Below are 25833 nucleotides of genomic sequence, written 5' to 3' on the forward strand. Positions count from 1 at the left end.
TTAGTTTTTGTTACAATACCAGGACTGTACATGCCTAATAGACCCATCAGCCACCACACATTTAAAACTGTTTTATTTCCGGTCCAGTAGAGACTCCATCTTTGTAACTTACCAACAAAATAATAAATACTACCATAGTACCTCCTGCCTCAGAAATATATTTCTGTAACACTATGAACAAAAGGTGTTTATACTGAAGTCGCTTAAATGTTATTGGAAATGTTAGGAAAATCTTATGTGGTTATCCTACAGCTTCTTTTAATTTGACTTTCAACAGCTAACGATTCTTTCATCATAACATTAGGGTCTTGAATAGGTTAAGCTTGAGTGATTTATTTTTTTTAACTGCAGTCAAGAAGACTGAGGTCAATCTTGAAATAGACATAAGGATAGTATTCTTGATTACTCAGTTGTAAACCGGGGATGTCCATGCCAGGCTGCAAAAGGAAACAACATGACTTTAGTACCAGTAAAGAAAGCATTGCACTGTTCCAAGCTAACGTGGATTGCTTTTTGCTTTGCTTTCTTAGGTGGAGTGGAGACATACTTGCTGTGCTTAACACAGGGAATTCACGCAGAATCTGGTGTTTGCTTGGTATTTTTAGGCTGTCTAATGCCGTTAAGCGTTGAGAGGTCACACTCGGTTGCAACTTTATGAACGTGTACTGCAGCATTTCTGGGTGCTTCAGCTCTAAAACAACATACTTCTTTCCCCTTGGTTCATGCACTGGGAATCTTAGGCCTGCTTGGTCTTACGTAGTTTTAAGCTTTTGGTTTTAAGCCATTGGGTTTCCAATGGTTTATCCTAAATCCTTGGTACACTCAAGATGTGGGGAGGGACAAAGCAAGTACTGCTGCCTGCGGAAGGCCCAGGTTGAGATGTTTAGTCAGTGACAGCCGTTTACAGGGCAGGGAGCTATCGTAGTCCTAGTGTTCGTTTTGAATTATTTTTGTTCCTTGTGTGAAAGCTTATAGAAGGCATGAAGCTTTTCACCTGAAGAAACTGCCATAACTGAGCAGACCTATTTCAGCCTGGTAGCTGTTAACGTTGGCTGCTTCAATGGAAACTGTACAATCTCTGTACATCTCCATGATAACCTGCCCCTGCCTGACGCCCCAATCCATTCTGTAGCCACCAGAGGCTACAGCTGTATCCAGGGATCCTGACTGAACTGCTACAGCACATGCAGTTGTAGCCTAAATACATACATCCATTATGCTTGCTGCTGCAACTTCGTCCAGGTGTTTGAAGACCACGTTTAGGACATCTCTCAGGCGCTTTACGGACTTCCTATTTGGCTGCAGCAACATTGCTTGGAAATTCACCGGGAGGCCGTACCTTGGGACACATCAACACACAGGGTCATTTCCCAGGAGGGGGCACAGCTTTCCACCCCCGCCTTCTGCCTCGGCAACTCGTGGTGCACCAGTAGCTAGCATCTGCAGCACACAACCTCAGTGGTGCTGTGCTGCCTCCGTATCTGGAAGCATTTTCGTTTTGAAGCCATAAGGGAACTAAACGGTGTCCTGTTTTCCCTGTAAGTGACCCCAAAGAACCATATCAGCTTTGTATGTCATCCTTCTTGCAGTCATCTGTGTCATCTCCCGTGAGCTCCTGGAAATGTGTGCGAGGGATGTTCCCTCCCATGAAGGAACAGCTGCAGGAAGCGAGCTGCACGTTCTGACTTCTCCAGGACTCTGCCGGCACTGCACGCGTACCCACTTACCTCAGGACAGATTCAACAAAAACTCTCAAGGCTTTCACGTGAATCCAAGCCACGAATGCTTCACTGAAGTTCACTTTCAGCCAGCGCAGTAAAGGGCCCTGTGAGAACAGATGTAACGGTACCGTGATGCCCTTCACTACCTGAAGCTGCTCCATGGCTAACACCATCGAAACCACCATGGGCTGCTGAGTTAATTCTCAGGCAACCCATTATTGGCTCCCAGCTTATCAGAAACTTGAATAACCTTGGGCAAAAGGCAAATTCTGTTATGTATCCTATGCCTTGGTTTTCAGTGCTAGATAGAGCTCACAGGAATCTGCTGGAACCATAATGCCATTCCTGAGTGAGATCCTTACACACACACCAATACCAAGGGCCATCAATACACGGGCTATCAACTTGATGTGCTACTTACGTATTGCTGTTTCTTATCAGAAGCTAATTTCATCAGCTCTTCCTTTTCACATTTCAGTTCCTTCTCATCAAAATAAAATTCTCGAACCATGAACCTGTAATTGAATGACATTTGCTCTCACAAGCCATAGTCCAAGCAATATGCACACTTATTTCTTTTGCATCTGGAGAAGCAGGATTGGGATGTTTAAAGGTGCTAGCCGTTTAGCCATCTAAAGTATCTGGAGGGTAGGAGCTGAAGTCACTCCCAGAAAGCAAACTTCCTGCTGTCAGAGAGCAGGAAGAACAATTCCAGGATCTGCAGTTTGGTGTTCAAAGAAAAGAACTGCTCTATCTAGTCACAGCTCCTTCCCTCCCCACTGCCTTCTCAGTGGCTTCAGGGCCAGCAGAAGGCCAAACAGCAAAGTCCTAAAAAACAACGATTTCAGCTGTACTGCATAGAGAACAAGTGCTTTTACCCTCATCATCTGTTAGCCTGACGTGCCTCGCAATCCGTGACTGCCTACCTGTTCTCCCTGGCTTTAGCCTTGAAGTCATCCATCACTTTTCTAAACAGGGTCACAGTGAAGAGTCCTCCCTCAGCATCCTCAGCGATCATTCTGTGGGAGGGAAAAAAAGCTGCTGTGATTCGACATTGCAAGCCTCTTGTGCTTTCTTTACCTTCCTTTTGCAGTTCTTTCTTTCACTTATGGTACTGAACAACACACTGCCTTTCAAGACCTGCTGTAACCGAAATAAAGAACAAAGACTTTACTAGCACCAACCACAGTACCTCCAATACACTGGAGATGACTTAAGTTGGGAAGTCATAGGAGAGGACAGCCCATGACTTAAGTTTCTGAACCCATTATAGTACACATACATTTTGACTGGCTTTTTTTTCCCCATGTTTCCTAATATGTCCCTTCACTTACATGCACGTGTGTTTTTACAACAGGCAGTAGCACACAGCTTTCCTCTTTCTGTGTGCTTTCAGCTTCTTCCATTTCAGCTAATATCACTGTCACCTCTTACGCCCTGGATTGGACCTCATGTCTGCCTTGAGCTGAGCAGTGGAATATTTAATTCCTTGTAAGGATTTTTTACTCTAGGTGAACGGATTATGCAAATGGCAGTACACTGGATCATTCTATTCTGCTGCAGAAAACAATTCCAGATGCAAAAATACTCTTTGATCTCTGTAAAAAGTAGTTTTTTTTAAAGTTGTGTGTGATTACATGTGTCTGAATTATGCCTGGATTATCGTAACTAGTTTTTTGTCTCTGTTATAGAACGAGCATTGCTCATGTGAGTACTGCAAGTGGAAAGAACTAGATTACTGGAAAAGGGAACCACATGCTAATTATAGAGAAAAAATTGTTGTTGTTTTATTTTTTCTTTTAGCTGTATTTTCCTTCAAGGGTGTATTTTTTTTTTCAAATGAGATTGGGCAAATCTGTATATTAACAGGGAGCCTATATGTTAGACAAGTCATTCTTTAGCAACTTGAGGGACTGAAATACAGCAGGGATCTCTGAAGCCAGCCAGGACCTTAATTCGGAATTTCACTTACTTGGTGGAGCGAGGCACTACCATATCAGAGAGGGATTCATACGTCTTCTGCCACTGTATGTAGCTTGACCTTTGAGCACAAAACAAAGCAGAGTAATTAAACACTGTACAGTAGAAAAAAAAAGTATTGATAATCATAATTAATTAAGGTAATGGCGTGGAGTATGAGCTCTTCATGCTGGGTTATGTGATAAAGACACATAAAGCTTCTTAGAATCATAGAATCATTCAGGCTGGAAAAGACCTCTGAGGTCATCTAGTCCAACCTCTAACCTAAAGTCCACCACTAAACCATGCTATTAAGTTCTAACTCTACATCTTTCTTGAAGACCTCCAGGGACAGTGACTCAACCACTTTCCTAGGCAGCCTGTTCCAATGCTGCACAACTCTTTCAGTGAAGAAATTTCTCCTAAAACTCAACCTAAACCTCCCCTGGTGCAAATTGAGGCCATTTCTCCTCATCTTATCGCCTGGTGCTTGGGAGAAGAGCCCAGTCCCCACCTTGCTACAACCTCCTTTAAGGTAATTGTAAAGTACAATAAGGTCTCCCCTAAACCTTCTCCGAGCTAAACAACCCCAGCAGGTCCTTGTAAGACTTGTTCTCTAGACCCTTCATCAGCTTTGTTGCCCTTCTTTGGACGTGCTCCAGCACCTCAATGTCCTCCTTGTAGTGAGGGGCCCAAAACTGAACACAGTGTTTCAGGCATGGCCTCATCAGAGCCGAGTACAGGGGGACAATCGCTTCCCTGGCCCTGCTGGCCACACTATTTCTGATACAAGCCAGGATGCTGTTGGCCTTCTTGGCCACCTGAGCACACTGCTGGCTCATATTCAGCTGGCTATTGACCATCCTTCTATCCTTTCCTGTCCTAGTCACCAGCTAGAGAGATGTTTCTTCACTGTTACACCGCCAGTCCTCATGTTGTGTCTTGGGATGAGGAAGGGTCTGAAGCAGGAAGCTGAAGGTGGGAAGAACGAGGCTTTTGGCACACACGTACAGGCTGTCACACGGTGTCCCATGCTCCAGGACCTCCATGCATGATGCCTCTGGTCCGTGGGCAGGTGTGGTACATCTGGTGCGCACAGACCCAGAGCTGATCTGGTGCTATGCTGGAAACACGGCAAGTGCCAGCGCTCAGAGAACAGGGTCAAGAGAAGGGTGAGTTTGCAAAGTGAGACATCTGTTTATAGGGGGAATCCAAAAGAACATGCCAATAATAAGCTCAGCAAACTTACTTCAAACAGGTTTTCATAACGTGTTTTCCACAGACAGAAAAATGATGGTACTGTGTGTGTGTTGGGATAGGGCTGTACTGAGAGGACAAGTTCTGTGTAGGCTTCTAAGAAGGACATCTTGTACCTTCACAACTGGTGGTGATAGCAACCATCCCACACGCAGGCACTATCAACTACATGACCAGCAGAGGCCCTGTGAGTATGACAGGTCTAATTCCTTTTATAAACTGGCTAAGCTCCAGTAAAAATCTGTTCTTCTGTTTAGTTGGTTGCTGTTTTTTTTTTTTTTTTTTAACTCCTACTGTTCCTACCAGGAGGCCATTTGAGAACCTGCTCTGTTGTAACAGCTAAAAACCTACATCCCGCTTCTGTCCTGCTGTAAGTTTGGATCAGTTTGTCTCTTTCTTTTGTGCCAGCACCACCCTTGGCAGAAACTGTTCTCTTTGCTAAGAAATCCACCCATTCCCCAGACACAGTGAGGATCAGCTTCCCCAGCATGATCCGGTACTGACTGGATCCAGTATTTAGGCCCGAAACTCAACACCGCACCTGAGCGCACGTGCCCACGCTATTGCCTTACTTTGGCACTACGACCAGCAGCGTGATAAGGTACTCAGAATTCAGAACAAAGTCTTCTTTATGCACAATGTCTGCTAGGGTCCGAGTCAGCAGGTTTCCCCTAAAGTGAACAAGACAAAGAAAAAAAAACACATGACATTAGCAGGAACCCAGCAGCAGCACGCTGGAGGTATCATGCTGTAAGTATGGTTGCCAACAGTGCATCCTGGGGTAGAAAAGCATCAGGAATGCAGTGCCTAAAGGACACATCTATGCTTTTAAAATGGCCATTTATTTATCTTTATTGTACTTAATAAATAAAAAAAATAATACTAATTCCAGCATGTCATCAACTAGCACTAGTTTATCCTTTTCCCCTATGTGAAATTACACCATGCTGCTGCTACTGTTTTTATAGTGAGGGTGTAGGTGGTTGGAAAGTGCTCCTCCGAAGTCACCACCCCTCTGCCAGGCACCACCACATCTTCCAGGAGGCACCTGCTTTTCTCAAGGCTGCCTGTGGGGCCGTGCGTCAGACACAGCGAGCAGTGTCAGTATTGATCTAAGCCACCAACACAAACCTGGCAAGCCTGGACTGCAGAGGACAAGTTGCCCCTCACATCAGCACAGGGAGATTACCTCCAGCTGAAGAACAGTGGAAACAGCAATCTCGTGCACAGGGGCTGTGAGGCCTGCAGGAGGTGCCTGCTCACAGCCCTTTTGATCACCTGAGAGCCCCCTGGGGCTGCGCACCCAGTAAGTGCAGACAGCTAGGCTGGACATGGCTGGCAAGAACCAGAGGGAAGAGAGCAGCTGCCCTCCCTCCTCCACTGGGCAGGAGTGAAGAACGACCTGAGCCAGTAGTTTTGGGGTTGAGGCCTGCTGTGCCAGTTGGAACATTAACTAACTGGCCAGTAACAACTTACTAGATGTTTGTTAAGCCCAAGCTAGCTGGCACTGGTGCACACCAGAGGCACCAGCAGTCAAAGGTGGACAGCACTGAGAAAGGAAGATGGGCCTGAACCATGAGGTCTCAGCTCTTGTCCCTCACCCCCTTGCTCTAGGTCCAGCACTGCTCACGTTGCCCATACAGAGCAGCTGCCTCCCTCCTGGGGCTTAACCTGACCTGGGAGTTGTGGAGCTGGAGAGATGCTGCAGGAACAGGCTGAGAGGACAAGAAAAGGAAAATGAGAGCTTTTTGTCCCATTAGTGCCTCCTGTCCATGATTATGCATATTCATGCAGCCCAAGAGAAACACATTTAACATCATCCATACCAAGCTGGAAGCACAGGCCAGCGGGGTTGGCTGGCAGTGATGAGGCACGGGACACAAACTCAGCAGAGAGGCCTGCAACTGTGATATGGCTCTTCTGACCCTCGGGGGCACTGCAGTCCCCGTGTTGAGCAGGTTTCCACGAGGGACAACGGCATTTTTTGGCAAAAGTTCTGAGCCAATTCCTTGAAGTATTTTTTTCTGCGGTTTCTGGTTGGGTTCAGCTGAGTTGGTGCCTGACTTGCTCTGTGTGAAGCAAGCAGAACAAAATTCCAGCCATTCCGGGTTGGGGTTTGAGCCCCCGTGAGAGTGGCACATACGAGCAAGTGTTGGATGAGGCTTGCAGAGCATCTTTTAAATTGCTCTAAATATACTGAAATTTACTTTTCTCCCCGGTGATGCCCTAGAGAAAATCCAGATTAACAGAACTGGTAGCAGCAAAATCCAGGTAGCAGCACATAGGCAAAGATCATAAGCAACTGAAGACAGGAGAGAGAAGCCCTGGCAGAGACTTGCAGAATTGTGCTAGCCCTTGCCTGGACCAGCAGAATGAAATAAAGAGAAGAAAAATGAAAGTGGGATGCTAGTGAGGTAGGTACAGCAGGGAAGGAAACTAAATGCTTTTGCCTGAAATATTGTAGTCAACTTTCTGAAAAGCATTTGCAGAGCTCCCCTAGGAAAGAGCTCTGTGTTGCAAAGGAATCTGCCAGTTGACTCAGATGATCTGATTTCTGACTCCCTGAAATCTCATTAGAGCAATACAGTGGCATTCAGTTTTGACCCTTTCCCAAGGCTGTTTGCTCCCCCTGCCAATAAAATCATATTAGGAACTGCAGTCTCCCCCGAGCTGATTTTAAGACCAGCCACCCCTCAGCTTCCCCTGCAGCTGTGGATGTTCAGCATGTCCCAAAGCCAGGCACTAAATTTGCTCCCATCAGAACACACAAGGTCCACGGGACAGAAGTGGATGTAGGCATGAACTGTCCTCAGCTGAGCCATGCAACACTCCAGAGGTGAACAGACACATGCTATACTTACACAGTTTTTTTCTCCAGGTTCTGCAAATTTCCTTTAATGTTGTTGTATGCAGCTGATCGGGTCTTTAGGTCTGTTTCTATTTGAGTCATTTGCTAAAACAAATTTAAAAAATGTGAGTCAACTAGGTGCTTGAGGCATTGTCCTCCTGCTCCTCCTTCCACCTCCGCCCTGTAGCGAGGCGACAGAAATGTCAGCCCCCGCAAACCAGCTGATCATGGCTGAGAGGGAACCCACATCACTTCTGGGTTCTGCAGGTGCCCTGTGGCAATGGGCCCTGCAGCCAGAAGGACTTGGTTAGCTGTTACTGTGTGTATCATGGGTGTGCCTAAGGAGCTAGTTCACCATTTCATTTGTTATCTACATCAAACAACAGACCACTCCTTCCTGAATAGACTGGCAGTGTGAGCAATTGTTCTGACCAGCAGTGTGTTTGATTTAAGGTAAGGTCAGCGATTTCACAAGAAAACTGACATGGAGAATAATATTATTGTAATATTTTATTGTTTCTATGTAACTGTAAAGGGACTAAAATGCAGAAAGCGTATCAATATGTCCTAGTAAATCTGATAGTGACATATTTATGTCATCAATAGGTTTATATACTTATTTTATATATATATATGTGATCAGTGTTATTACAGTAGCAATTAAATTGACTGATTCAGTGCAGTGCGTTTCTGAGCCTGCTCCCGTTTTGCACCAAAGGCAAAACTCACTGACTGACATGATAGGAGGGACCAAAAACTATCAAAAGACACGGCTCCCCATTCTAATATCTTCTTGCAATCTGGAGTACAATTTACCTTTGCTAATGCTTCCGATATATTCTTCAGTGGCTGCTTTATGGGGTATTTGGCCATGTCCCACTCAAACCGGGTCAGGTAGCTGATTAGGTCAACTGAAAATACAAACAAATTCACAGATTCACAGATTTCTCTAGGTTGGAAGAGACCTCAAGATCATCGAGTCCAACCTCCGACCTAACACTAAGTACTCCACTAAACCATATCCCTAAGCGTATGTACACCTAAATGTATTAATGCGACAGCTTACCAAATAGGTAATAAGAACTGGGGTCTTCCCTCGCTACAGCCTACACATAACCTTGATTAGCATTAGAGATGGGTGTGAACCAGAAGCTCCACTCTGAATCCTCACAGAAATTTGATCAAATCTGCACAAATCATATGTCCAATCTAATCAACACCCCCAAAATAAGAAATATTTGAAACAGAAATCTTTTTTTTGCACTACTCCTAGCAGTACAGAGCAAGCATTACCATAACATTAGCTGTATCAGCAGGGCACAGCAACATGCAACCGTTCCTCACAGTAAGAGCTATCAGAAAAGTATTTTGCTCGCAGGATCTGCAGTAACACTCAGGGTTACTGAGAGTTTGAACAAAGATATTCAGAGCATAGCTGATGTTGCCTATCTGTGATCCAGTCAAACTCTCACTAGAAATCAAACCAATCCAGATGCGATGGGGAATTCTTCACTCACTGTGCACACAAAGCTCCCCATCTCACACAAAGCCATACAGTGTTTCTCTATGTGGTAAATCCAAATAAATGTCCAGCCACAGCACCCTACATCAGAAATTCACAGCAAGGCCCTGTGTGCATGCAGCCCTCCAAAATAAGACAAACTCAGACCGCTGGGAGCCTTGGTGTCTTCCAGAATTAAGGGGAAATGATGCATATGACATCCCCTAGAAGAGGATGGCACTGCTTCACTTCTGAAATCCAAGGCTCCTTAACCTCAGAAGATTAAGCTTGGCGCATTACGGCACCAAGTTAAAATTCTCCTCCAGCAGCTCATGAATTCAGACAACTCCTCACCTACACTGAGTCCTGAGAGCCCTTAGGATACCACCCACACCCCCACATAGTGCTCTCGGGCAGCTTTATGGGATGGGATAAGCCCACACACCCTGCCACAAGAAGCAGAGGGGCTGGGATCTAACCTGCAGGTTAGGGAAGGGTAGAGAAAGGAAGCAGGCACGGTCTCAGTGGCCAGACAAAGATGCCAAAGGCGCTGTCAGCTGCAGGATGGGCTTCCTTCCAGACCAGCAAGGATGGAGAATATCTGGGAAGCTGCTCTGGGGAGATGGGAAGCAGAATAGGATCAAGGTGCTAAGGAAATTAGGGGCACGCTGGGGCTGCTCAGTGCTCTTTGGTGCCTTGTCCAGAGAGTGAACTCATTCCCACAGCGAGGTCCGAGCACAATTTCTTGTGGGATGGACTTCCAGGGTGTGAGGAACGCTGTATGAATTGAAATGCATGAGGAGGAATGTGGAAAGGTGTTTAACTGCTGTACTGCCAGGCTGAGGGTGCTGCCCTGCCTCGTGTGACATCGAACACCCTGGCAGGAGAGCTCTATCCTTTCCATGGGCTTCTCTCACCCCACAACAGAGTCAGTTTACCCTATTAGATTTCCAAAGCATGGAAAGTCTTACATTAGGAAGAAACCAGCTTCTTATCAAAGGATAAACTGCCCAGGAGGCAGACAGCGTTGGCGTGACCACATTCTCCCTCCCTTTCTTTGCAAACCACAGCTATGTAAATCTCCCACACATCCAAAGCACAGGAGTCATGAGGCAAAGATCCAGCCGCTCCTGCCAACATCTGACCAGGAATTGGCAAATCCTCCAGCACAGGGAGTGTGCAGGAGCGGGGCAAAGCTGCAGCAGGGCTGCTGCACGCCTCATCCTCGGGCAGTGCTTGCTTAGACCTCCGGAGAAGGGGCAGGGGCATCAAAACACCTGAAGTTCACAGGAGCACTTAGAGCACAGGGTATGTGACACAGGGATTTCAAGCTGCTGCCTCTCTTCAAAGCGCTCTTGCTTAGGCTTTGCTGAATTCAGTGGGAATGAGAGGTGCAAAGAGCACAGTATGGACCTGTTCTGCTGTGCAACAGTGCATTCACAGGCTCTTTAAAGACAATCACTGACGTATTTATAGCTGCAGAGATATAAAAGTTCCCTAAAGACATACACGTGTCCCTTCTATCCCTGCATTCCTCCAGTCTCAGCAGAAATCAGGTGTCAGGCAGTTAAGCACAGCGTGAGTCTTCCTCCCATCTCACAAGCCTACCCCTCGGCAGAGCTCTCAAGTCGCTTCCCTTCTCCAAGAGCTCTCCCTGGTGCCCACCCAGGAGAGATGCCTCCTCCCCAGCGTGCTCACAGCTGCCCAGGAACCCCACAGCCTGAGTCCTTCCTAGCTCTGCTTCACTCACCCAGCTCTAGGCAGCAACTTTAACAGCTTTCCCTACAAAATGCTGAATTCTTCAAAATGGTTACGCCTCCCGTTTTGCTTTTTTGTCCGTTTCAGTTTTGAGCTCGTTATAAAGAATGGAGTTATTCCACTACTAACCACATTTTAAAATTATTTTTGGGTCAGCGTAACTACAAAGGGAACAGAATTTGCTCTAAATCTTTTAAGAAAAGCTTTACTTACATTTCACATTTTTGATTGTCATAAGCAAGAAAGCACTTCCTGCTATTGTGATACACTAAAATTCCCTGTACACACAAATCCAAGTTTTCCTTCTATAAGAGAGACATCTCTACGTGACTGCTTCCAGTTGTTGTCCACTGGAATGCAGTCTGTGTGCTCACTTAACCGAAAGTGCTGTATTTTCTGTTATTTTCATTTTCCTTCACACATACCTAATCAGACAACTGCTACGCACAGCCAACATTTTAATCAGCTGGTGGACCAATGTGCTGTCAGCAGTATACACATCTGAGCTAAAACCTGACCATTTGTACGATATAACTGAAAAACAAAACCTGAATTTGGACAGCCTCATTGTCTGAAATGGGACCAGGCAGCAAGAAATCATGTCTTACGATTTTGTTTCTGATTTCATGACCTTTTTTAGGGTCCTTTTGTTAACCAGAGAGGGGAAAGGAAGAATTCTTACAGCAGTATTGCTGCTGATTATGAGGAATGACACAGGACTGTATTAGCACAATCCTATATATATATATTTGTATATTAAAATTGATCCATTTTTTTTAAGAAGCAGTCAGTAATATTTGAAAAGTTATACGATATGACTCACTTGGATGACCAAAGGACAGAAACTAGTAACATACACAAATAATTTCCACATCCTTCTATTACAGCACATGCAGAGCTGACAGGAAAGGAAAAGGGTGTAGAAAGAGGAAACAAAGGAAATAAGCTGAACCTGTTGTTTCTCAAGTCATAGGGATATCGTGATCAAGCTACGAGGTTGTTACTTGAGAAATCCATCGTAACCTGATCACTGTATCTCTACAACCAGACCAAGACTTGTTTCTAGCACTACTACACACAGATGCATGCTTGTAACACCACCACAATCAGCAATTCTCAACATACTTTTCAGACATTTCATTTTATCCTTTAGCCCTGTAACAGAATAAGTGGGATTATGGTACTTGTTAAGTAGTTGCGCACAGCAAATGTCAGTCTTATTTCATGCACGAAGGGCATTTCTGAAAGAACTTCCTCCTTATCCTTTACTCATACAGATTTGAAGTACAGCACTGCAGACAATTGAAGGGTGATGGAGTGTGTGCTGTTAGTTTACTTGTCTGACAGTTAAAAGCGTTCCTCTACAAGCTTGTATGTAGCACATGTAACGTGTCCAGCTTCACTCTACAAGTCCAGGATGGCTCGGGAAGAATATGCTCTGCAGCAGCTCTGAAACCCACTGAGGGTCTCACAAAATGTGCAGAGATTTGTTCCTAAATGTTAACTTTGTCCTTGATACAGGCTCCCTTTAGGGCCTTGAGTACCATACTAAGTGATAAAGCTGGGAAATAAGTTCTTGGAGTTTACAAAAACGCCACGCTGAGTGCTTAGAGACAATGCAGGGAAGCACTGGCCTCCAAATTCATCATGTCAGAAGTGTCCCTGCTGTCACTGCCTGCTCTTCTTTGCTATGCAACAGCTGCCAGCCAGGGCAGGACATCACAGGGGAAACCAATGTGAAGTTGCTCTTAACAGGAGCAGCACGTGCACATCCCAGCGGCTGCTGGCATGACCTAGTGAGCGCAGCTCATTCTCCCCTGAGGCTGCAGCTTATGGACAGGGCAGCAAGAGGGACTCTTACTGCAGGGACTATGGAGAACTCATGTCCTGCTGCCTGTGCCGGCCTGGGAAGTCCTTACCCACCCGACTGCTGAACAGCATCACAGCTCCACTCACAGAGAACCTACATATGCCAAGTTATCAGTGTAGGAAACTGCTCAGGCTTTGGTTGTAACTGCAGCACTGAATATAACGTGGTATTTTCGGTCTTGCTGCTCACAACCAACTCTTAACTACCCAGGAGATGAAATGTGTCATGTTTTGGAGCCAGTGCCTCAAATGTCTACCTTTGGTGTCAGAAATCCACGGTTAACAGAGCACAGGATCTATCCCAGCACTGAGGGAGGAAAAGCAAAATACTTATGGATGCTGTGCTGCTGTATACAGTTTAGCTGTCTGGACGTGATCCAGTCCATGGAGACCAAAAAAGGTGCCAGATCATTTTAGGAATGAAGGAGGATGTCTCCTTCTTTGCTCTTCATTCCTTAGCTCTGGTGCTAGGAATATTTATTCCACAGAGGGATACCAGCCACTGGATGCTGTCCTGGAAGCAAAGCTGGAACTGGATAAAGCTTCTCTGAACTTTGGAGAAAAATAAAAAAAAAAAAAAGGGATCTGGCCAGATATATTCTTAAGAAGTATCCCTGATTGTTGTCCGTACTAATGTGTGAGTGTTTCAATTCTAAGTGTTTGTACTCTGAAGCAAATACCAGTAGCATCAATGCATTAAGATATCCCCATTCACAGCACCTACCTCCATTGGCCAGAAGATTTTCCTGGACTTTGTCTTTGGAGTCCTCCATAACTTCTCCTATATACTGGGCTATTTTCTTTATTACGCTTAAGTGTAACAGAGAAACATTGTTAGTGAAGAAACGTCAATATAAAATAGTTACCACAATGATCTGATAAACATGGAGATCCCCAAACAAAACAATTCTGAAGCAAGGCAGGTCAATTTGCAATTAAAATGATAATAAACACTATGGCATATAGCAGAATTAAAATACACTGAATTCTGTAAACACAGAGGTAATACCATCTTCCCAGTGCTCTAGGCTTCCTAAAAATACACTGTAAGTCATGATACTTGTAGCAGAAACCAGAAGACAAGAAACCCATGTTCACAGCTCTGAAAGTGATGGAGTGACAAGACTACACACAGAACCATCCAGTCTAGCCCTGCTTGAAAATATGGTCCACAGGATGCTGAATAAACCTTTGGGGTTGCTGAGATAAGGTTCTGACTGGGTACTCAGGGGAAAACAACAATGTTCTCTTGTTTGACAGTGAGAATTTCCATCTTATTCCTCTTCTTTAGAGGACTCTCTTTCTCTCCTCTCTTCAGCATGGTGGACGAGACATTACTTTAAGATGTGTGAGAACAAGGTTCAAATCCTCCTTTGATTCTGAGCAGTGATTTGGACAAATCTTCTCCTGAAGATTTTCTCTAGACAGTTTCTTTTTTTTTTAAAAAAAAAAAAAAAAGAAAAGTTTCATCACATCCCTTCAGCAGTAGATTCATTTGATCCTAGATAAACTACCTCTTTCATAAAGGCCAAAGTACATCTCTGGTTGTTTCTCTATCTTTCTGTACTCAGAAGTATTCTCAGCATTTGGCCTTCAGCTCCGTAACAGTTCCAGGTTTACTACACCTTGTAAATAAAGCTACAGCTAAAAATTGACTGCCTGATCATGACATTTGCAGGGACATGAAGTGGATCATGGGATGGTGACAAAGTGGCAGTGTGCCTTGAGACATCCTGTGACTTTCAAGAGCTAAGGAAAGGGATTTCAGGTACAGATATTGTGAAAGTACCAGAGATAAGGATTCTCTGATGTGCTGCAAAGCTGATTTACAGGGCATTTAAAAGAACTAATTCCTAGAGGTAAAGATTTCCCCCGCCTCCATTCCTGGGAACAAACTCACAGTTTCTGGAAAGGTTTTCCAGTCCTGTGACAGGGAGGAAAGATCAGGGACTGCCGATGCTGCCAAAAATACAGTGGTCAGAATTGCTGCTGTTCTCATGACGCCAGACAGGAGCAGTTCAGAGTCTAGGCTTGGTGCACCAAATAGAGCTGCCCCATTCCCTGGGAGGAATTTACACCAGCTCACAGCCCTTTAAGGGCTGCTCTGGTCTTCACTATCCAGCTGCAGACACTTAGGGACCCCATGCGGGCTGGGTGCTGCTGGTAGAGGACTGTGTTTTGCCCACACTCAGGCCGAGGGGAGAGTGCAGGGACCCACCAAGCCGTTCTGCGTCAGCTGCCACCTTGCCAAATACTTCTGCAATTTTCAGCTGGCAGATGCAGCTGGTTTTCAGCTCCTTCCTGATGCTCAGGGAGCCCAAAGGAACTTGGAGCAAAACAACGCATCGCAGGAGGCTGAGGATGTAACAGAGAAAGCAGCCAACATGAAAGCATATAAAGCAGTGATTTTTCCAAGGGGACTGAACTGTTTTAATTACAGGTGAGTGCAGCTGGTGGCTAACCTGATAGCTGGGAGACGGTCAGCTTTGGTCTCTCACCTTAGAGACTGATGGTGGGGCAGGTATGTGCTCTCATGCACCCTACAGATCTAGTTGCCCAGCCAAGGCTTGGCTCCCTGCCCTTCCAGCCCAAGTGCCGCAGGGTCCCCTCAGGCAGGGTATGGGCAGAACAAGTTGGGCCAGAGAGATGTTCTCCTGCCCCAGGTTGGTCTCTGCACCTTGCCTTCCACCCTGGGAAATGCAGCTGGGCCTCACTCACCTAATACATTGCCTGGGCAAAGAAAGCAAAGAAAGAGAGCACACCCTGCGTGCCACTGATGGCTGAGGCAAAGGAGAGGAATCAGACACCTGGAGAAGCCCCATTGACTACAGCAGCATCCAACGGTGCACAGCTTTCACGACCAGCCCTTAAAGCTCTCCATTTGATCAGGTGAATCTCACCCTAAGCAAATATCACCTTCAAATGCTGTGTTATAAAAGGAGAGGGTTTCAAGCAGACTGCCTTTAAAAAGTCGTAATAAAAACCTGTAGAGAGAAAAGCTACAAAAATAACTCCATGTAGCTTATCATTATAGCTTGGAAGAACCACACATTTTGCTTGTGAAAATGCTGCAATGTCATTACTTAATTAAAAAAAAAAAGTCTATTAGTCTTTAAATGATGCTGTGTATTAACTGGCACTAGCAGCTAGGTCTCCAAAGGCTGCAGGCAGCAGCCCTTCAACTTCAGGCTCTGCAGATGTTGGATCCTGGAGAGTCCCTGGGTAAGAGTAAGGGAGGGGAACGTCAGCTTTGGAGAGCACCATGCTACCTACCATACGGTGACATGGAAAAACACTCCGCCTCCTGTGTAAATAAATAATAAAAGTACATGGAAACAGTAGATCCTGCAAACTCTTGCCCCTTCTCTGCTGTCCTGGCAGGAGGCAGCGCTGACAGGTTTGTGCTGCCTGGCTTTACGGGCAGTTTTGTTTATCTAGCAACAGTGCAGCAGGTAGCTAGCTGCCACAGAGGAGCAGGAATGTAAATGCTCAGGTCATTTAACAGCCTTGTAACCCTCTGGATGCCATTTGCTTCCACTAAGTTCAAGTGCTTGGCATTTTAACCCTTGGCTTTCAATTCATACTCCAAACCTTTGGCATATATTTAACACTAAACACTTTTGGACTTCCTGTACATTTGTGTTGATTACTCTCTGCTATTGCTCTCCTCTAACTCATTTTTCTTTTTTTAAAGCATGTTTTTATTATTTTTAAGTCTTATTGTGTCTTCTTGATTAGTTAGCTCAAAGAAGACAAATAGGAAGTGTCCTTACCTCAGTAGCTTACACTGCAAAAGTTTCACTGCCTCCTTTGCTCAGTGCATATGCGTGTCACATGGTGAGTGTCACTACTGGCACTAAAGGGACAGTTACTGGATTAAAGTGGCATTCAGCTTGAACAAGGAGCTATACGCTATGTTAAAGAGTTAAGACAAAGGTAACAGTGGGAGACGGTGAGCCTGGGAAGCTCATAATGATATATCGAATAAACTACCCTCAGTGATCTTTCACTGATCCTATAGCAGGCTTTACAGAAGTCCTAATTCAGCACAAAGTCTGGAATTAGTTAAGCCCTTCTGAAAATCATTTCTGCATGATTTTTACAATGCTTAAACCGAGATCACACAGTTGCTTGGCTATCTGCTGCCCTGAAATAGAGAAATCTTGCATTAGAACAGGTAGCTGCTATTGGGTCTCTCCAAATTTACTCCCATTCCCACTTTATTTCAGCATATGATTCTATGGACAATCTCTGCAGTATGAACCAGGGACCTGGACATGTTTACAAAGATTTCAGGGTAGTTTTCCCTGCCAGATGGACAGAGTCGCAACAGAGGAGGTTTTATTGATGAATTAACTATTAAGCTGGTCTCTCCTGCTAAAAATTCCTGAAAAAGCAATTCTGAAAAGATCAAAATTGCATGTAACCCAGGGTGATCAAATCATCCTAATTCAGTGCTGCTGTGAGTACCAGTAAAATCATTACACTGTCCTATGGAGAAATGTGTTCTGGCAGACTTATTTCTAACCAAACTGCCTAACATAAATGTAAACAGCTTATATCAGTGTCCCTGTAAGCATTTGCATCCACCAGACGAAATTCACGAAAAGTACCAAGCATATTTAGACAAGCAACTCCTCATCAGTCCTGGCTGGGGGATAAAAGGCAAAAACCCTCAGAGCTAACATATGCCTCTGTGGCCAAGACCGCAGCCATATGTGAGGTATGCCTCCGAAGCTAAAAAAGAAAAGAAAAGAGAAGCAGCAGCTTGTACTTTCATTGCTTCCTCAACAGAGCCTACTCTGTGCCATGAAGTATCTCAAAACCTGACATTTCCTCAGCTTGCTATTCTCTATCCTTTGTACACCCAGGTCAGTTTGGCCCTAACGGCAAACTTGGTGATGATCAGCAAGGAGATCACGCAAGTCTTTGCATAAATAGGTTTGATACAACATGAGTCAATATTCTGGGAGTTTAAGAGGCTAAGAGGGAGAGTCCCAGATTTCATTCAGAACTTACTGCTTAGAACTCCTACCTCTGGTTGGAAGAGAGAAATCTCAAGAAAAATATTCTGAAAAAAAGAAAATCAGGGAGGGCTTCATATTGTCTAAATGTTGCTTTATTAATTTGAGATTCCGGATAGGGTCAAGGTTGCTGTATAAAATAAAATAAAGAAACAACAATTTTTAGCATTTTCCCTTTGAGAAACAGCTTCCCTAGTATTGCCACTCAGACATCACTGTACAGACAACAGTTCCACTCTCTTCATGCAGCCAGGTTTTAAGAAATAGCCCTTTCTCTGTGATGACTCTGTGGCAATTGACAGAAGGGTTAAACAAACCTATCCACTTCAGTCAGGTTGTAGTCTGGGTTAAACTGAGTCAGACTGAGGTGAACACAAGGACATACCATCCCATAAAAACAATGTCTGTTTCTCATTTGTAGGTAGTAAATAAGTTCTATTTTACCTTTCAGCAAAGCTATCAAGTTTTCCCAACTCATCTGACAGACCAACAAGAGCATCCAGTGTCCCCACCTGTGCAAGAGATGAGAATTAGGTGAAAGATACACAAGTCTAAGGCTTCTGTTGGCTTTCTTAGGGACTTTGACTTGTATTTAGCACGTGTGAATTCAACAGTTTTGCAGAATTTCATTCACTCAGTAGAAAACCGAAGCAATTCCTTTTCTCAAAGCCCAGGGTACAAAAAGCCTTTTTCAATGAAGGAAAAGCTGTATATGACAACAAGATTATACATCAATGTTTTCCTTCCTGTTTTCATTCCTGAATGATCTTGTAGAACATACTGGCCTTTTTCCTGATAAAACACTGAGTAGAAATGTGCCCAACATACATACACTACAAATCTGATGTACTGAGAGAACCAAGCGAAGCAGTATGTATTCAAGAGGTTCTTCATTCTCATTCTTTCCTATTGCCAAAGACTAAGCCTTTCACAAAGACATTTCCTTCAACACCAACATCTGCTTTTGGTGTGACCCTGTCACTGTCAAAATCCTATGTTTAGGATGTGATTGTATGGTGTTACAATATATTGCCGAACCTTTTCTTGCACTGTTGACAGCTCAACGTTACGAAGGGTCAAGCTGAAGGAAAAAAGGAACAAAGAAACAAGTTTTACATAGAACAATTAGCATCTTCAGATGCTGCAAACACTTTATTTCCTTTAACATTAATGGACTCTCACCAATGCTGGCTGGGTTGGTGACTGTAAGGCGCACAGAAGGTAAAATCATAGCAATCTCTGGGCACATGTAAAAAGCAGCACCTCCAGTCTGTAGCATTCATGTGCTAATTGAGTAGGTTATTTACTTGAGAAGAGGCCACAATCCCCTTTCGTTTGCATCCTTATGTAACATAAATAGCTCAAATTATAACCATTAACAATCTTTCTGGATTAAAGCCAGATCCTGGATGCACTAAATGTAGCTTTGTAAGTGATGGGTGATGGCAGCTCCCCAGGGAACCAAGTTCTACATCTGTTGTAGCTCCACTGACTTTAATGAAGCATATTTGGACTTTTCATAGCCGCAAATGAAACAAAAATAAGGTGAAAATTTTATGAAAGAAGGATTAAATAAGGCAAAGACATAATAAAATCAAAAATTAATACTCTCCCTATTTATACGATGCTATGAAGCTGTTAATGTAGCTGAATATATACACACGTCTATTTCCCATAGAGAAATGTGCATTATAGGACTGTCTTCTCTGTCAGTGGTCTTACTGGCATGGTTCTAGATACTTCACTACTCCCTGTGCATTAGTGATCCAAGATGTATAATGCTGTATGATTGTCACAGCTGGAAGCAAATAGTACACCAAATGCAATACATTAGTTATTTAACTGGTCACCCTCACTCCTTACACATACATCCTTCCAATGCAAAAGTCAGCTTCAAGCAAAACAACTCCTGTTCCTTTCTGATCGATTTTCAACTGACTGAACACAACTCATTCCCCAGTCGCAATCCTCTTCAGCTCTCTGCCCATCATCCCAAATGAAAAATCCCACAGAAATCTTTAGTCCTGTCTGGGGCTGTTTCATCACCCATAACCAAACCGCTTCCCCGCTTACCTTTAAGTCTGGAATATGGAATTTGCTGTTGCTGGACAAGTTGGATTTCAGCGTCACTGTATTCATTCTCTCCCATGCCTGCAGATTTGTTTTATCTCCTGGGGCAGAAATTAGCCAGAACTCCGACATGCTGATATTTCCCCTTCACTCCTGGTCACTGTAGAAACACAAGGCAGGTAAGAGGCTAACAAAGTCCCGCATAAAACGTGCTCTTCCCTAAGAACTGACAGAGTTAGGGTGAATTACTGATTTATTTTTTGAAACACAAGTACAGTGAGTCACCCTATGTCTCAGACTGAACTGGAACACGACCTTCTGCACAATGTCACAGAGAGAGCGCAGCAGTTCCTCCTTTCTCAGGGCTGTTCCCTCCAGTTTCTGGACGAGGAGCTGAAGCTTCCTCCTCCCCTTGTCCCTCCCATGCCAGTCCACCCGCATCGCTGAGCGCAGTCTCCATCGTTGCAGGGTTTGTGGACTTTGCTGACATCCGAACATCATGCAGGACTTCTGCTTGATCAGTATTGCCTCTCACTTCTTCAGGCGCTCATAGGCAGATGTGGAAACAAGATGTAGAAAGACTGCTGAACTTGGAGGCTGCAAAAGGCGCCACTGGAATATTGCTCTCCCTGTGTTTTCCCTTCCAGCTGGACAGGAAGGAGCAGGAGGAAGATGCGCAGAGATGCTGTCAGCAGAATAAGACATAAAACAGTTACAAAAACCGCCGGCCGACAGCTACGCCGCGGTTACTCTGTGAACAGATCGGAGAAGCACAAACCACACGCGGAGATCCCCAGTTCTTCTCCCGGGCGGCTCTCCGGGGCTCCCCTCCCGCCGTGCCCACCTCCTCGCCCGTGTCCTCACCAGTGTCCGCCTCCTCCTTCTCCTCACCCGTGTCCCCCCTCACCGTGCCCACCTCCTCACCCCGGCCGGGCGCCGCGGGGCGGGCGCGGACATGCTCGGTGAGGCGGCCGGGGCAGGGCCGGGCCCGGCGGGAAGCTGAGGCGAGGCGGCGCAGGGGGGTCCCTGTTGACAGAGGCCTCGGCGCTTTTAAACTCGGAGACATAACACGGATGCCACTCGCTTTCAATAAAAGCTGACTTGAGCGAGCCGGAAGGACTTGGAATAATTAAATTCTGAGGCAGCTTCTGTTTCTGGGGCTGCCCTGGGTGGTTTATGTAGCAAATGCTTATGCAGCCTGTAAGGTGATGCTTCGTTGGCAAAATACAGTCGTGGCTTTTAGTCCTCAGTCTTAAGTTTGTCATAAATTGCCTTAAATTTGCTTGAGATCTTGGGAGTGTTTTGTAGCTCATCTGGAGTAATGTTCTGGAGACCCTTTTGAACTAGATGTGCTCTAAAGGAAAGGAGCATCTAAATACCTGAGTACCTGCCTGCGAGGGGCACCTCTGCAGTTGGGAATTCAGCCTCCTCCTAGATACTACGTGGTGCATCCAGTTCTCATTTTCTGACAGAGTGCTCTAATCACCGTACCGTCGCTTGGGCAATCTTTCCTGTACAATCATAGAATCATTAAGGTTGGAAAAGACCTACCAGATCATCTGGTCCAACCATCCGACTACCACAAATGTCACCATGTCCCTAAGCACCAGGTCCAACCTTTCCTTGAACACCCCCAGGGATGCCACCACCTCCCTGGGCAACTTGTTCCAACCACCTGTAGTTCGTGTTTTACTTTCTTTAGAAGACAGTGCATTTTCCTCTGGACCTATTCATGTTCCTATGTACCAAACATAAACGAAGCCCCACAAGAAATTGAATTCAAAAAGGATGGCCCTTGTTTTTCCACTTGATCTCTTAAACTGAGGGCATTTGAATGGCTTGGTCCAGGCAGTTCTGGTCATGCACAAACTCAGACCTCCTGATGTTTGCAATTACTCTAATTAAGACCTCTAATGGGTGTGAGTTTCTCCGACATGAGGTAGAAGCAGCTGATAGGAGAAGTTCTAGACACGGACAAGTCTGTAGTCTTAGACATGGATAATTCCATCTAAATTATGCTTCAGGTAGCTCATGTAAGAGTTAAGGTTTATAGATTCTTTACATTAGGCAAGACATACCATCAAGATTCATCCTCCTTTGCTTTTTTTTTTAACATTTTAGTGGTATATAAAAAGAAATACTTCTGTGGAGGAGGAGAGTCTCTACTAAATGCTCTCCAAAAAGAAACACAAAGACTTAGAGTTGAAATAACCGTTTCACTTTGTCTGCTTGCTTATTTGGTTTATTCTTTTTCCTTCCCGGGGTAATTAAAAAGTCAGTGTTCATGATTGTGATTATTCTAGTTCTTTTCAAACATGGTGTCCCCTAGGGCACAGCAAAAGAACTTTAGTGAAGTTATATATATATATATATATATATATATATATAAAATAAATGTGTCTGTCATTCATAGAAACAGTGATTATTTTTTAATCTTCCTTTTTGTTGTTGTTTCACTGTACATTTCATTTTAATAATGAAAACTAATTAGTTCAGGTAAGTACATCATATATTTTAACCTACAGAATAGTGGCCTGAAGGGTGTAGAGGTGTAGTAAACCTTATCATCTAGTTAAGGCAGTTCTTCAGTTCTTTCCCATTTCAAACTAAGTACAGAGTTTGCATTAGATCTTAGCTGTAGTCTCAAGCCACAGAAATGCTTTGCATGATTAATTTTAGAAAAGTTATATTCTCATAAGCTTCTTAAGGTTAGAATTGTGTCAGCTGACACTAGTGCTAACAGATGAGAAATGCTATTTGCTGTAGTGGTGCTAGCTGTTGGGGATACTTCTGTATGCATGGATATTATAGGGAATAAGGTAACATCCAAGCTGAAGGGTTGTCAGATTTATGGATTCTACAATTCAAGCTATTTTTTTCCTAAATGTTTTTGTAGATGCTTTGTAGCAATGTCACTTTTTGGTTTCTTATAGTTTCATATGTAATCATTTGCCTTGGTTCCTTTTACTATAGTGAAAAATATTATGCTACTTATTGATTTGATAGGAAATTTTCAAGGAAACGTGATGTTAATGCCTAAGCAAAATAGTACTGACTGTTTTCTATTACCACATTTTCCACTTTTATTCTGACTTTTTAATCTCCCCCCACCCCCCATTATAAATTTTTCAGTTCCGGATGAAGCAGCAGTGGAGGTAGTGGAAGGAAGGATCACGCAGCGACAAAGCTCCTACCACGGGATACAGGAGTGTGCTGCACACTGCTGCTAGCACAGCTATGGTAGCTCCTGTGTCCCCTGCCATTTCCCTAGCTCGGACTGTGTGCTGTGCCATGTGACCTCAAAGCCACTTCATTCCCTTGTGATCATCATGTGTCTTTCTGTTCCCTTTGATCCATCAATGCAAGGAAGCTTTGTGTGACTTTGCCTTTCTCTATGTTTATGAGTACTTCTTCATATGTCACACTAATGTGCAAAACACAGCCCCCAAATAGTCGTTAAAAGCATTAATACCTTATTTGAAATATCTCCCCAGGCAAATTTCTCTAAACAGGTAATCAAACTTAATTGCCTAGACAGTTATGACATTGATATTAATGGGAAAGCTTATGTTTTAAGTATTGTCTTGCAAAACAGCAACCACAGAGCTGTTGTTCTCTATAAAACAATTTATACAGCTACTACATACATTATCTGCATAGTCTTCCAGTAATGTCTTTTTTTCCCCCTGCTTAAAAAGATTCTTTTAAAATCCCATTTCCTAGTCCTGCAAGTGTATTACTGTAGAAATGTATTGAAATTAGTATAAAATATCTCAGTGAAGGAACTCTTAAAATGACTTGATAGAGATAGTAAAACACTGTTATTTAAATGAAAACATTTCCATGTATTTTAGGATTAATATGCAAATTATTTCTCTATTATAATTCCTTAGCTGTATGCATTTATATACTGAATGGACATTGTGTAGTTACCATTAAAATTATTAAAACCAGTAAAGATTACTTTCAGTTTGCTTATCACTAATTGTTCCAGAACACTGTATCTTGTATGTTACAAGGTAATGTAGTAGATTCTGACACTAGAAGAGAAAAAAAACACAAGAAAAATTATTTGCTCCTAGTTGAAAGCATTCTCTCACACCTATTTGCAGTCAGCACACCTCAGCTATATTCATTGAACTGAAAATCTGAAAGTAAATCATTACTACTTGCAAGAAAGATTCATTGTACATATGAAGCAAAAAGCTTCATCAAAGCTTCAACTGCATCATTCAGAGTTTGATTTTTTGAACTTATCTGTAGTAAGTGTAACAAGCAGATCTGCTGCTCCAAAGTTATCTGGACTGAAACTTTAATAGTCCATGTTCTAGTTGGTCTTTTTACCTTTAAACTTTCTAAAAAGTCTTAAATGTGTAAGATTTATCACCTTTGCCTGAGAACTGAATTTCTGAATTTGTCAAAAATAAAATCTAGAAACTTGAAATAAAATTTAGCTTCCTGCTATGCAGCCAGAATCTCTGGATTCTACCAATCTTCCATCTTTTTTCTTTTTTTTTTTCTTTTTTTTTCTTTTTTCTGCATTGCGGTCATTGAAATGCATCTGGAGGACTGAGGAAAGGATCGGGAATCTTTGGGCAGCCTCACCAAAACAATGTCTAATAGTTCCCCAATATATCAGAACCTCCAGGATTTGTACCTCTAAGTTCTTTGTCGGTTCAGTCCTCCTGACCCTGCCCTTTGAGGTGTCACTGTGTCACATCAACCAACCGGGTCAGGATGTCTGGAATTCCCTAGGGCATCCTGAACCGCACGAGACACTTCTCTGTGGATAAATGCATTCAGCTTTAAGTGTCTATTAACAGCTAGTAATGATCTAAGTAATTAGACAGTAGAACCTAGGAAAAGATTGAGCTCACCCCGAAGTAGACACCTGGTGGCTAACGTGCTACATTGCTCCTCAGGCATCATTAACTGCATTCACTAGGGATGAGATTCAGGTGTGAGCTTCTAGTGCCATTTGAGATGTCCTTGCACATCTTGCCTGGCCTCCAGGTCATGCTGCAGAAGGGCATGGGTTTTCCGTAGGTCTTGTGTCAGCCCCATCTAGGTGTCTTGGATACCGTGCAGCATCTCAAATGCCTCTAGACAACCTACATTTAAGCAAGTGAAGACTTAGCTCTCTGAAACGGGAGCTTAGCACCCCCACAAACACCTATATGTTGGTGTGTTGATATTGCGTGAATCTCAGCTATAAGACCCTCTAATGATATGAACAGTTCCTTCTAGGCATGATATTGGTACTGTCGTTGAAATACATCATCAAGGGAACATCATACAAAAGATTTACTTGACACAGCTTCAGTTCATAACTTGTAGCAGAATTATGTGTTCTTGTGATACAAACTCAGTTGTGATTTTAATTGTTTCTAGAAAACATACACAAATTAGATACATATGATTTTTGTCTTAGTTGTTGTTCCTGTAAGCTAAAATAGGAATGGTATTACTTTTGCATGTCCAGTCTTGTTCAGACGGTGATGGTACAAAGCACTAACAACCTGTTTTTTTATGTTTGCTTGCAAGATGCTGCTCAACCAAATTCTGGATTGATTGATTTCCATCGATAGTGGGCAGGGTTCGCTGTAGGGCAAGAAAATCAATCTCCTCAGCCACAACTGCACAGGCAGCTCCTACCTTTGCGATGTGGCTGTGCGGAATGCCAACACTTCGGGCAGAGAGCAGCCGCTAAGCGTTAAGGTGATAAAATGGGATTTTGCCTAACAACTCCCTCATTCAGCGATAACTTATCTACACTTCGGGGCGGGTTGAGCATGTCCCCAATCCCTCCGTACGAGCTGTGGCGCA

General features: G+C 43.9%; 1 protein-coding gene across 7 annotated transcripts; it reads right to left on the bottom strand.

Moving 5' to 3' along the window:
* Positions 1 to 56: 56 nt before the first annotated feature.
* ATP6V1C2 (ATPase H+ transporting V1 subunit C2) lies at positions 57 to 25832 on the bottom strand. Of its 7 annotated transcripts, none has more exons than XM_083827690.1 (14): positions 20872 to 21811; positions 20293 to 20692; positions 20011 to 20167; positions 18382 to 18449; positions 13638 to 13723; positions 8602 to 8696; positions 7799 to 7890; positions 5510 to 5608; positions 3694 to 3762; positions 2648 to 2740; positions 2143 to 2236; positions 1728 to 1825; positions 1210 to 1339; positions 57 to 437 (listed from the first exon to the last, which is right to left on the bottom strand). In XM_083827690.1, the coding sequence occupies exons 3-14, from the start codon at positions 20137 to 20139 to the stop codon at positions 342 to 344; spliced, it is 1149 nt and encodes a 382-aa protein (XP_083683816.1). In that variant the 5' UTR covers positions 20140 to 20167; positions 20293 to 20692; positions 20872 to 21811; the 3' UTR covers positions 57 to 341. The 7 variants fall into 7 exon arrangements, with proteins under 7 accessions (XP_083683816.1, XP_083683814.1, XP_083683815.1 ...); XM_083827688.1 differs by having other exon boundaries at positions 20323 to 20692; positions 20872 to 21810; XM_083827689.1 differs by having other exon boundaries at positions 20323 to 20692; positions 20786 to 21810.
* Between the last annotated feature and the right edge of the window lies 1 nt (position 25833).

The sequence above is a fragment of the Anser anser genome (assembly GCF_964211835.1).
Source record: "Anser anser genome assembly, chromosome: 3".
Taxonomy (NCBI): Eukaryota; Metazoa; Chordata; class Aves; order Anseriformes; family Anatidae; genus Anser; species Anser anser.